Source organism: Corvus hawaiiensis, chromosome 5 (assembly GCF_020740725.1).
Source record: "Corvus hawaiiensis isolate bCorHaw1 chromosome 5, bCorHaw1.pri.cur, whole genome shotgun sequence".
Taxonomy (NCBI): Eukaryota; Metazoa; Chordata; class Aves; order Passeriformes; family Corvidae; genus Corvus; species Corvus hawaiiensis.
Window position 1 is genome coordinate 39,389,371 of NC_063217.1, and position 13,794 is coordinate 39,403,164.

Below are 13,794 nucleotides of genomic sequence, written 5' to 3' on the forward strand. Positions count from 1 at the left end.
AAGCTCAAAAAGCAGTCTCAGTATTTTAGTCCCCAAGCCAAACGTACTGTGAGCAGACACAACTCCAGTGACTTCAGCTGCAATATTGCCATTAATGTCAGTGCTCACTTAATTGCTGACAAAAGCCTGTTTGTAGTGATCAGTGCTTGAAATGTAAACCCAAAAGAAAAAATGGATCATCTTGCACCTTTCCTGGTATCTTCACATTGAAAAAAGGAGAAACTAGTTAATAGTCAGGATTTTATAAGTAATTTTTTTTTTTAATTTTGATATTGTCTTGTTATCAGGCTCTTAAATGAATTTAATAGTGCTTAAACCATGCCCTTTACTTAGAATCAGGTGTGATGACATATTGCAATTATTAGAAACACAAACCAGACCTGCATATTTTCTAATGTATTAAAAAAAAAGTATCTTCCAGTTCTTCTATTTGGCAAAAGTTTCTCAGAATTTATGAGTAATGTTCCTCTGTTCTGTTCAAACAAGATTCCAGGTCACAAGCAGACTATTCTGATAAACTGTAGTTTTTAGATGCTGCATATAGGCCTCATTTAATCTGTATTCATAATATTTAAAATTTAAATAATATTTAAAATCTTACATTTGCATGCTTGTACTGTAACAGTTATTAATCTTTACCAGAAAGAAAAAATTCTATTTGTGTAATATTTATTGATGTTAAACCCACATTATATCAGCACAACAGTCCAAAGTAATGATAATACATTTTTTATAAATACAAATAAAAGGTGGCAAAATAATGCTAGTGAAGCTAAACTAAAAAGTAAATTAGCATGTCACAGTTGAGGAAAATTTGGCAAAAGATATGACATACTTCTAGAATAAAATCAGATTATTCCCACCTGACAGACTATGACATTAATCTAGATTAACCATCCCCATTACTAGTCATATCTTGCACCAGAATAGTACTACCTTGTGTGCTAAAGTTTATTAGTCACTAAAAAACGAAACAAACTTTGTGTACTTACAAAGCAATACACGTATAGCAGTAATGCAATATATGGTGTACACAATTACAAAATTAAAAAAAAAACAACAAACAAAACCCTAAGTACAGGACTTCTGAATAAATGAGCTGAGATAAAAGATTTCAACACTTTTATTATAAATAATGAAAGATACCATATATGTGCTTCATATAAGGAATACAGTGTTTTCCTTTCCTAGCCAAGTATCGTAGCTCGTACCATCAAACACTCATTTTCCTTGTCAGGCCTAGTAATTCTTCCATCCATTCTTCGTCCCTCCCTTTCAACTTAAATTCATTTGGTTCTAATTTAAAACTACCTAGTCAGGTGTGACTTAAGTGGGGCTCCACTTCCATGTGGATTTGCCTTGCATTCTGAAAGCAGCCTTCAGGCTTTTCACCTATGGTGCACAGACTCTACCCCTTAAAAGAGTTGTCATTTGCCTGCAGTCAGGAGAAGGAAAAAATAAAATCTCCCAGAGACATGTTATGTTAAGAAGAAAAAACAAAAAGAAGCAAATTGGATGTTTTTGCCTATCTTCATTTTCTACTTCCTCAGATTTGCAAACCTATCACCTGTGGTGTATACTCGTCATTTAAATCCGTATTGCAGTTTCAACCCATTTTTCACTTACTATACATTTCTAAAATCCTCATACATATTACACAAGCTTTAAACAGTCAAACATCCCATAAATACACTCCCTAGTTTTCAGCTCACCTTAGAATTTCAGAATCTTGAATGGCAGCATTACAAGGTTACAGACTGCTGTCGGAAAATCCAGAGTTTCAACCTCTTGCCCAGTCCCCCTCCCACTCCTTTGCAGTAACTCACTGCACTGGTTCAAACTATCATTATTTTTTCCCCATCTAGTTACCAATTTCTAATCTGGAGTAGATTGTTACTATGTGTCAGCTCTTCTTTGTTCTGCAGAAGTTAAATTACTTCTGCTTAGACTGCCATTGCTGTACGTTTATAAATAAGCCTCCTCCTAGATGGTAAAAAGGAAAAACACAAATGAATTGAAAGTTAGGATGTTGATGTCCAAACTAACAGCATTGAAAGAAAGATTTTTTTTTCATTGTTGTATAGAAAGCAGTTTGCAGAGATACAGCATTTGCTTGCATTTCTTTTCCTTGTCCCTTCCTGTTTTATAATATTGCACTTGTTCATCGTAGCTGTCAGAATATGTAGCCATTTTAGAACTGTTGGTAAGCCTTGAAGAAAACATCTTGCACCATTAAGATTGTGTAGCATCTACTTACTGCTTATGAAGGTATGTAGTGAAAAATCTTTCTCTCTGATGCATTTTGGCCTCTATGAAAAGGCTTATGAAGCAACAAAGGTTAAGGAACTGGTGAGTGTGATTTGTTGTGCAATGTGTACATTTCTATTAATAATCTATCTATTCTTCTAATTTGGTATAATGAATAAGGAATATATGGTTAGTGTGTTTGTTGTTTATCTTTTGTACATGAAGGTGTCTGCCCTTGCATAAAGTGACATCGGAGTATCATTGGTCAAGGCAATGGCTTTCAGTGTTTCTGCTTTGAAAGAAAATGATGGAAGCGGCAGTTGAATCTACAGATCATCGCTCTCTACCAGGCCAGGCTGCATTGTCAGGTGGACTGGATTTGCTTCTGGCTGGAAAGCTGCTTTGATGTCTAGTCCTTGGTCACAGAGAGCAGCGTATCGGCTGGCTGAGGGCCGCACCTTCTTTGGCTTGGTCTGCTGAGGGGGTTGTTGCCACTGAGCTGTAGATTAAAAAGGAAAGAAAAAGTGTTAGCCTTCCTGAGCCATGCACCGAAGTGTGCCAGATGCTCAGTCAACCCTTTGTGAAGGAGATACTAATTTCTGAGAAGCAGAAAAGCATTATATCAAAGGTAATTTTGTTTAATTTCTTGGCATTGTTGTTTTGTTTTGTTTTTTTCTCAGCATCTAGTTTCACCTTCAAATGTGGTAAGTAAATACAACAGTCTGTGTTACTCTTGGCATTGTTTTCTACATTTCCTTGTGCCACTGGGAAGGGTGACAGCAAGGAGGTTGTTCTTGTGTAATCATATTACAGTAACAGGCCTGTTCTAGGGTTAGTTGTTGCATATAAAAGGAAATGATCTGGTTGCTGTTGCCACCTCTTGTAAGCTGAAGAATGCTGAGCCGAGTCTCTAATTCACAATTCCCACTTCCACCACCAGCCCAGAAACCATCCTTTATCAGTCTCTCCCCTTCCCCCTCCCCCTTAATCTTTGCTATGAGAAGACTGGTAAGAGATACTTCTTTAAGAAAACATTCACTATGTAAGACACTGCTTTGGAACAAACTGAGTAATTAAGCAGAAAGCCATAAAAACATCTACTGTACTTTTGGTAGCTGTCACAGGTGTATTACAGACTAATGAACAAAAGAATACAAAAGGTTAGGGAAGTGCCAGCAAAACAACAGTAAAAATGATCCACAAAAATCATATAATCATGCCGTTATCTGTTGTTAATTAGCTATATTTAATGTATTAAGCAAAACCAGAAAGCATGCAAGCTTGTTTGGCTTTAGGTGTCTGAAAGATGGTAAAATATACTTTGACAGAGCATTTGTTGTCTTGAAGTGGATGTTTACTATTGAGGAGAAACTATAAACAAAAGAAAGAGAGACCAATGTAAACCATTCTGTAAACAACCCAAAACTTATAGAACTGTTGCTTTTGAGGGGATTAATATGATCACAAAAATTGAAGCCACTTACTATAAACATCCAACCTGGCAGTGCAAGACACAATCCCAGCCTCATTCTTAGCTGAAACAGTGTACCAGCCAGCATCCTCCTTTGTAGCTCCCTGAATAAGCAGGCAAATGTAGCCGTAGTTATCCTGGTGCATGCTAATCAAAAGAAAAGTAGAAAATTACTGTTTAAATCACAAACCAGTGTAGACTATCTTAAAATGGCATTATAAACAGACCCAATCTTAGTTACAGATTGATTATAGTCCAATTTTAATTAAAATTTTAATTAAAATGGAACTTCCTCTGAAATTAGCAAGTAGAAAATAAAGCCTTGCATATGCTTGACGATTTGGCAGTTTAATATCCTGTATTGAAAACTAAGAAGGAAAAAACATATGAAGTAACTTTTCTTTCACAATTATGGATTAAGACATCTGGAGTAGCAGGAACACCAGATCTTACCCAGACTTTTTGTGGAAAGGATAAAGAAACTCGAGGAAGATCTTAAAATATAAAATATCGAATCTTAGTTGCTTAACTGTGCAGCAGAATTATGAAGCGGTTTCTGCTGAAAAGCACATAGCATTCCTTTGGAACCTTGATTTTCACTAGCAAATTTCTGTAGCCTTGGTTCTGGAAGAGCAAAACTACTTCTCTCGCTTAGAGTGCAAAGGTAGTTGTGTAAGTCTAAAGATGGAAAACAAGTAATGTTTTATTTCTGGTTCAGCCACCAGGCTGGCTGCAAGTTTGAGTAAATGTCATAAATTATTACAATCACTAGTTAATATTTATGAGATGCCCTTTACACAAAGTGTTCATGTGACCTTTTAGGTTTTTATTTGTTTTACAGGATAAATCATCATTGAAATTACACATGGGGAGATTATTCTAAGTCAGTCTAACCTCACTCGGTCAGTGTTGTATGTGAGTGACTCATTCTCTTTCTTCCAAAATATCTGAGGAGATGGCTCCCCTGAGATTCGACACTCCAGTCGCACTGGGAATCCCTCAGTCACACCTGTGTTTTGTAGCTTCTCTATAAACACAGGTGCTTTTTGTACTTCCTTAGCTGTGAAAATAAAGATTGCAGTTATGTTGACATTTTCTATGAAAACATAGCCTTTCTTTCAGCAGTGTGCTAAAAAGAATCACGAAAGACCTAAGTGGCAGGAAACCTAAGCACTGTCTTCATTAATCACAAAGTTCAGTCCTGGTTCCTCTGAAGAAAACAGTCCCATCATTATTTTAATAGGGGGAAAAGTGAGTGCTAAAAAGCTGATTCTTCTCTAAAACAATTGAAATGTAGAGCATGACAACTAGATAAACTGGTTGCACTATGCTTGGTAAAACGTGCTCCTTCATATTCCACAAAAGTATGAACTTTTAACTGAAGAAGGAACTGCTCTACCAGAAGTCTGAAGTCTACCAGAAGGCATTAGTCTGATGTGCTGTGAGATGCACAAACTGTATCCCACTGGTTGCCCAGGGGTAGGTGTGGGTCTGCACAGATTGTCATTACAAAGAAACATCCAGGGAAATAGTCTGGTTTGTGGCCTCAAGGCCAGCAGCCCCCTTTTATTAACTGTGTGCACAGACATTACACACCAGTCCACTTATGCCACAACACAACGTGAATAGATCACCTATAAATATACCATACTTCTGTTACTGCCAGGTTTCTTTTTCTTACCCCCCACTCCTCAATGTGTCATTTGACATCACTCATGTTTTCTTTTTTTACGCTATCCTGGCAATGCTCAGTCTGAAAGCTTAGCATGAAGATGTTACCTGCAACAGTGAGCTCCAGGCTGAATGAATTTTCACCAGCTCGATTGCTGGCAATGCACGTGTAGATTCCAGCATCTCTGGATGTGACCGGTTCTATGATCAAGGAGTGCACCCCATTCTCTCGCACCAACATTTTGTGAGAGCTGTCAGGGCGAATTGGTCTGCCATTAAGTTGCCAGCTTAAGTCTGGAGTTGGTAATCCACTAACCTTGAGTGTAAAGAGAGTAGTGGGAAATTGTTTCAGCCACATGAAACACTAGAGGAGTCCTGACTTGTTACTTCTGGGAAGTTTGGTTTGCTACTGCAAGTGTACCAAAAGATTTAAAGATCTAATTCTGTCCTGATTTACACACTGAGTCAGTTGCAGTCATTTACTTACTTTCTGGCCAACTCCCTGAATTCCATGATGTCTTACGGGTGCGACTGAAAAAAGATCAGTGTTTAGATAGGCTAGAAGCTAAGTAACAATACGTTGCAAAACAAAAGGCAGGGTGACACCTTTTGTCTTTTTTATTGTTTGTTCTTCAGGTGGAATGAGAAGATACTCCTTTCTAGATTAACTTCTTGTTGGAAAACTTGCAGACAAAAAGATGTTAGCTGACTAACTACTGGCCTCCAAAGTTCCATTCCACTGAGGTGTGTGCCCCAGTGACAGCACCACCTGCACTAGTTAATGCTTGGTCTGTGTGAACAAGTCTTGTACTTTTGAAAGCCATGCCACTTGCTGTGGGGACTGCTTTAGAGCAAACAGCTTCTCCCAAATAGGTCAGCATAAAGTAAACAGAAGTCACCTAAGCCTGAATTATTTCTGCTCAGCAGAGTAATAAATCAGGTTTATACTGTTTGAAACTTTTAATGGGGGTTCAAAACTCAAGTAGTAAAAGGACTTAAAATGTAGAAACACATTGTCTTTATAGTGTGTGCTGCTTCCCTCCACACCCCAGCAGAGCTGCATTCTATAAATCAGTTTACTGTGAGCTCTTAAGATTTGCCCGAAGCACTTTCATTGGAGAGGAGGCAAACTTTTATTGTCCACTTACTCACTCATAAGCAATGAGATTAATTACCCTACTAACAGGGCCGAAACTGCCAATAGGCAAAATAGCTTTGAAAAGAAGCCAATGTGGTTTTTGAGTCAGCTGATGTTATCAAAAGGCTGCTGCTACCCTTTGCATGACACTTGCCTTGCAGTCCATCCTGCATAGTTTTCCTTCTTGAACAGTCAGGTCTCCAGGAGCCTGCAGAAAATGAGGCCGGAAGAATCGTTCCTGAATTGGTTCATTTTCATCACCACTGTCCCTTGATCGAGATCGTGGTCTTAAAATAACATGAAATAAAGGTAAATTATTTTTTTTCTCTGCTAAATCAGAAGAACCATAATCACTTATAAGACTGATTTGAATTTTAAACCACTTCTTTGACCTGTACCACAATCACCCCATATTTACACAAGTGCTCTGGTAGCAATTGGCCCAGATTGAGTTAATTATGACACTGCAGTTATTTAAGTACTTTCATTTAATTGACACGTTGTGACAAACTATGACCTATAAGACAATATTGCTACAGAATAATTGCTTGTAATATTAATTCATTTTATAAATTATAGTATTTTTGCTCAGTCTTTAAATCACTGAAATACAAATAAAACAAGTTGGCAGGCCGTGGCATGTAGCTTCAGTTCCCCATTTCTAGTGTCCTGTGTATTTAATCCCTTCACTGCTGCTGATTACACCAGAAAGTACATGGACTGTTCATTAATCACGGTTCCCTTTCAGAAAATAACAGTAGCTAAAACCTAACTCATCTCAATTGAGAAGAGACTTCTCACATCAGCCTTATCTTCTCTTGTTCTGCACTAGTGAAGACTGTACAGAAAATTCTGTGTATTAAATTGCTGTGGATATATTTATTCCTCAGTTAACGTGGTTTTTTTATGAGATATTCTTTAATATTTTCAACTCCACCAAACTGTGGAGTTGAAACAATGAGAATTTCAATTGTGAGCAATAGGAAGAATAACTTTGGTTGCTGATTCTTTTTTATAAAGGTACCATAAACAGTTTGATAAGTAATAAAAAGGAAAGAAAAATAACTCCTGTCCCCATACACAGTATCAATCACCTTAAGCTTCGGTATCATTTAATCAATTTTCAGCATTGGCTATTCTTGCCCATTAATTTAATCCATCAAATCTTTTTCTAAGGGGTTCCTCATTTAACTAGATTTTTGTTTCCATTGAAATTAGATTATTCCATTTGTGTGATTTAGTAGTCAAAGAATCTTGAAACAAAATTTTATATCCATTTTTGTCCTTGCCTAATCAGCTCCAGTGGGTTCCATTCTGGAGCCAGCTGCTGCCTACAGTAACGTCCTGTGTAAAGGAAGAGGAACTACTCAAATATCCTCCAAAGACCACTTTTATCAATGACACATTACAGTGAAATTCTCTTTTCTGAATCCCATATTCTGTTAACTCTTGCCAGTGTTTCTCTTTTGGCAGCTGTTTGCAGTGTCCATGCTGCAGTAAAGGTGCCTATATGTGTTTTCTACTGCCCAAGGGCATTTCTCTAGGTTAAAATAGTTCACAACAAAAGAGCTTAAAACCCTCAGTGGTTACACTTGGAAAACAAGATGCTGTACTACTGCATGGAAGATAAACACTCCAGCTGCACGCTCTGCTGAGGCTGCGGTTAATTAGAGTTGCTTGAGTTTGATTTATTTTGTCCTGCTCTGTTGTTGCCCTTTTCTCTGCTATTGCTCTGTTTGAATTGGCCAGGCATCACCTGTGCTACAGTATTCTCTCTTATTAATAGTTAAATGTTGACTTTTTAATGATCACCACAGTTTTCCCACAGCTATAACTAAAGGCAAATGGAGGGGCTGGGGGGGTTGTCTAGATATCTGGTCCATACTGCTTAATAATGTAGGGCTGGATACTGAAATGGGAAACACAGACTGACATCCCTGCACACACTAAGAGCTTATGTAACTCTTCAGGTGCCTAAATCCATGTCTGAAGCACCTCACAGTTTTTGCCACTTGAACATGTCAAAAGCTCCTTTTCAGTAGCTCCAACACTGCAGCTCATAAGCAACTGAGCTTTAGTTGGTGAGCTCCTAATCAGTTTTGCAGACATAGATGCCTCATGCAGGTAGATGGGATGGAAGATGGAGAGCAACAAGGAAAAACTGTACTGATATTGTTTGGTAATGAGTTCTGCAAGACCAACTAGAAATGTGAATGTATCTAGTCAAGTGAGTGCTGCACAGTGCAAGCAACTTGTGCAAAATCTGCCTCCACATTATTGATAAGTATCCAACAAAGTACAAGTAACTGGTGTTTTGTAAGGTCTTGTGAGGCTGAGCCAAACAGGTGAACTGGCACCACAGGAGTGTGAAAGCTGCCATCTCATTGCTGCAGCTGCAGGAAAAGGCAGCACTGGTCAAAACTGGGAGGTGTGTGTGTGTGGTATTTATACAAAATAAAATGGAAAACAAAGAACATCTGACCACAGATGTTGCATTCCTTTTTACCTCTTTGTAAGTTTACCCTAAAATCACAGACTTTTTTTAAGCCTTTGCCTTGAGAGGTGAAACTAGGGTCATTTCAATTCTAAAACATTTTGTGGTTTTAAACAAATAATGAAATGACTAGAGCCAAGTGCTTCAGATGTCTAGGAATGACAAATTGCAACAGACTGGAATACTCTTGGATTCATTGTGGGCTCTTCAGAGTTGCAATGTGGACATCACATTGCACAGATTAGTTTCAGCAGAACTGACATCATATACTAAATGTGTCCAGGGAGACTCCACGGGTTGGTACGGCACAATGCACTGGGAATTTCAGTGAGCAAGAAGCTGAAAAAGACTTTATGACTGACCATATGGTAATGATCACTAATTTGGAATAAAGGAGATTAAATTCAAATTAATCCCCTAACTGAGAGCAGGATGCTAGGAATGTTTAGTTTATAAATATTCTTTAAATCTCATGCATTTTAAGATTACTTTCTCATGCATTTTAAGATTTATTTGGGACTCTGGCTGCCATGCTTAGGTGACACAGTTTGTTGAGCACTTTGTCGTCTAAGGGACTGAGTCCAAGCTTTTGTGCACATCAGAAAATTTCAAAATGGCCAGCCACATCAAGTGATGCTAAGAAAGTGATGTTTGTCAGCTAAGCAAATTTCAGAAAAATACGACAGGAGCGAAATAAAACCCCAGAGTTCTGCCAGAACACATTCTCTAAGAGATTAAGTATACTTCAAGAGAAAGCCTGTCAACAGTACAAGTCATAAAGTTCATTAAGCTAATAATTACACTTGTAATAAAGCAAGCAAACAAAAGATTTTGTTGCTCTCAAGCAGAAAAGCTTATAGAAATAATATTGTAATGCCATAGGAATATTACTTATCACAAGTCTATGGCAATAGATGTGACAAATATCACCGTATAAGGGGGAACACAGTAATTTGGGATATTACTTTAGAAAAGCCAATGGCAGGACTCTATCTTAGGAAGGTTTTATGTGCTCCCATTTCATCAGTCTTGGGTGAAGCCTCCAGTGGGAGTAGTGAGAACTGTCACTAAACAGAGATTCTGTGCTGAATGCTTACAGAAACTGCTCCTCCAGGGCAAAGATAATGGGATAAGCCCTTCACCTGGTAATTTTACAGGATATAAGAATCCCCAATAATTGCCCTAATTTGAATTAAACTAGTCTATGGAAATCCTTTATTTATAATTCATTACTCACTGGACACCCAACCCAAAGCAATAGCGGCTGCTTGAGTGCCTGTCTCCATTAGAAAATAGAATACCAGCCAGAAACGGCCTTGGACTTTGAATGCATTTGGAGAGATTGAAAAGAGCCTCCTCCATTATTACCTGAGGGTTCTGTCCAGCACAGAAAGAGAAACACACACATTTTGTCCTTCAGGAAGCTGCAGGAGTGGCAGCTGCTTGATGCTTTCACCCCTACCTACATTCCTGTCATCTTCGCTTTTAAAGGTCTTTCCCCTTCGTCACCCATGTGCACTGACTTACTCAGCTGAAATGTGATTCTTCACGGCAGCTTCTCCCTTCAGGGGTTAACACGGACTTTCCATTTTTACCCATTATCTGCAGGTGCCAAGTGCATTAATGACTGGACAGGCTACACCAGATGGCCCCAGCCTTTTCTATGCTGTTCTCACAGTGCAGACCTGGCAGGATATTCCCCTCCAGAGGCACTCTGAGCTTTGGGCTTAACAGGCCTAAGGGTGACACATTGCAGAGGGAGCTGGTGGCCACCTCGGAGAAATGCTGGGAAATCCTTTTGGGGCTGCAGTTTGTTCCACGCAGGAATAAGTCTGACAAGATCTTTTAAACAACCAGCCTCATGTCCTAATACTTTATAGCTACCAGTGGGGGGAAGAGAGCCTGTTTTGCATGCAGCAGTTCTACAGTACATACTAGTAGCACTACTAACTGTTACAGAAATCCTTTCCTGGTTGTACACTGACTGTGTAATTACATGTACTTTGTATATTAGTTGGGCAATATTGAGATTCTATGGCTGCTGTAACCATTAGGCAAAGCACACGCCTCATTACAGCAGAATCCAGAAACCAGAGCCCTCATACTCCCTTGAAAACAGTTCTGGTAACCAAAATGAATTTTTTTGTATCATCTAAAGCTATCTAAGCTATGTTAAACAGCATCATAAATGCTTTGGATAAAGAAAAAAAAAAATTATTTGAAGGGAAAATTCCCTTCTAATGATCCAAAAACATAACCCAAAGCTTCATATATGAATAATTGTAAACTCACCAAAGATAAGTTTAATACTTTATTTATGACTCATAATTCCTTATAAGAACCTGAACTGAAATATGAAATACTGAAATACTAAAATATTTCTAATGTAAATCTAATAAGCCTCTTTGACATGCAGTTATTTCTGCTGTTTCTTTAAATGAATACTTACTAGAAGCTGCAGAAGATAGAGGTTCCTGGTAGAATTCTAATCAGGTAAAATACTTTAAAAAAGCCTAAGTGACAAGAGCCTTCCCAACAGCTGATAGTGTAATTTGAGATACAGAGTAACTAGTGAACACCACAAAGAAAGGAAGAGGAGACAGGGAAAATGAAAGATATTTAGAAGTCATGTCATTTCAGAGGTTGCTTATACTTCTGAGCATGCAAGCTCTGCAGCAATTTTCAGACAGCAGAGGTCACATTTCTTCCTGAATGCCATGCTTTTAACACATTCTTTACCTTACCACAGATATTTTGCAAAATCCATATTATTAAAAGAAAAAAAAAAAGCATCAAATACCTTCTTATGTGAGGCTGACTTGAAGGTGACCAAGCACTGCGGCCTCTTTGATTTACAGCTTGAACCATCAGCCTGCCCGTGCAACTTACTCTGCCCTGTTAGGGTGATAGAGAGGAGCAACATTAAAAGACTTAAAATATGTAATAATAAATGTTCAACCTGGTAATTTTACAGGATATAAGAATCCCCAATAATTGCCCTAATTTGAATTAAACTAGTCTATGGATCTGTTCTTTTTTGCCTGCCCGTTTTATCAGGTTCCAATCTAACAGGGAACAGACTGGAATGACTGTGACTATAATACATTCATCGTTTATTGAAAAAGACTGTTAGTACCACTGGCAATCGAGTCCTTATTGACTATTATTGATGTGGGTGAGAGGTTTCTCTGTGTATGGAAAGTGGGAAGAACAGCAAGAAAAGTTCAAGGTCCTGAGAATGGCCCATGGTGAGTGTTGGCAGTTAACAACAGAGTTGCTGCCTCCAAAGGGGATTGATCTACTTGATCTGGTGGGCCCACAACTCAAAAAAACCCTCATTAATGTAAAAGCCAAAAGAATTTGACAAGTACTTAACAGATCCTCTCTGCAGAGTGAACCTGGTTTGAGGAATTGCACTGAAAGGCACAGCTGTGCTCATGGACATTGGTGATAATTCAGGTTATTTTCAGTGAATGATAAATAAAACATGGCTCTGGTGTATTTGGTCCCCTTTTTTCTTTTACTTTGTGTTTTAGAAGACAGGTTGTCCACCTCAAGCACTAGTCCTAACAGATTTGGGATGGGACTGCCTGGAGCCAGAACTGCCGATTTCAGGGCTCTGTGGAATTCACCCTGTAAGTGTAAAAGCATCTGATAAATAACAGCTCTGCCCCCTGGGCTGGTAGCAGTAAGGCCACATCCACGTCAGCTCTGCAGTGTATTTCAGCTCTAAGCTGTGAGCTCCACACTCAAGTCTGTCAGCATAAAAGTGACAAATATTTTTATCACAGTAATTGCAGGGTTGCAGATAGCAGTTCTTTAAGAACTGTCCAAAGCCCATCAAAAAACAATTTCACCAGGCTCACAAGCAGCCTTCAAATAGCACCAACTTTTGTGTCACTTCCGAACTGTTAGAAATGAAGTCTGTGTCCCATTTCTATTCCCATGACCCATTTAGTCTGCAAGAAAAATCCCCGCATTAAAATAAGCCATTGTGCAAGACCCACAGCAATTCCTTATGTAAAAGTGTTATTTTCCCCCTTATAAGACTATTAAAGACATCTGGAACAAATGAATTTCTATTTTGGGCACCACTGCATATTAATATTCTTCTGGTAGGTGATGAATACACATAGTTTGGGATCATTTCTGCATATCTCAATACAAGATGGTGTCACAAATGGAAACACAAAGGGCAATAAGGAATTTGGATAGGGAAGATTAAGCAGGAAGCCAAAGATTTTGGAAAAGTCCAAGGATGAAGAGGAAGGAAACAATGAGTGGGAAAATAATTAATGGGAAGATGTCCTAGAAACTAAGGGAACTCCAGCCCGAGGACTGTGGGTGTGTAGTGCAAAGAAGCAGAGTGGGATGAAAAGAACGAAGGTGAAAATAAGAGCTCTATGCGAGCCCATACAGTTCATGGAAAAAGCTCAGTTAAGGGATATGACCTCTAACTAAAGGCCTAAACCAGGCAAGGCATGTTTGTCTAGGCCCAGGGTCCATTTGCTCTGGATTAACTTCTACAGCAAATTTGACAACAAACCCCAGTGGTGTGTCAGAACTTTAATTCCAGCTCACTGCACTTTATGCTGTGGGCAATGGGGCCTGCTGTGTTAACTACCATGGACGATCTCCAGGGTCTGTCAACAAGGCATTTTACACACATAAATCCTATTATGTTAGTCCAGGTCATGAGATGGCATGAACTGGCAGAGCTTCAATGAACTGAATCCTTTGCTTTAATAAAACCCATTTCTATCAGCTGAGAAC

The 13,794-nt window shown here is 38.6% G+C and overlaps 1 protein-coding gene across 8 annotated transcripts in view; it reads right to left on the minus strand.

The window, feature by feature from the left end:
• Positions 1-652: 652 nt before the first annotated feature.
• Positions 653-13,794, minus strand: part of PALLD (palladin, cytoskeletal associated protein) — a 199,629-nt gene continuing 186,487 nt past the window's right edge. For 7 of the 8 annotated variants that reach the window (XM_048303959.1, XM_048303958.1, XM_048303956.1 and 4 more), the window contains 6 exons: positions 11,822-11,916; positions 6,682-6,814; positions 5,498-5,705; positions 4,613-4,778; positions 3,732-3,865; positions 653-2,746 (listed from right to left, as the gene is read on the minus strand). In XM_048303959.1, coding sequence (XP_048159916.1) covers positions 2,574-2,746; positions 3,732-3,865; positions 4,613-4,778; positions 5,498-5,705; positions 6,682-6,814; positions 11,822-11,916 — 909 coding nt within the window. In that variant the 3' untranslated portion in view covers positions 653-2,573. Of the gene's footprint in view, positions 2,747-3,567; positions 3,619-3,731; positions 3,866-4,612; positions 4,779-5,497; positions 5,706-6,681; positions 6,815-11,821; positions 11,917-13,794 lie in introns of all 8 variants that reach the window. The other variant, XM_048303960.1, reaches the window with a different exon arrangement.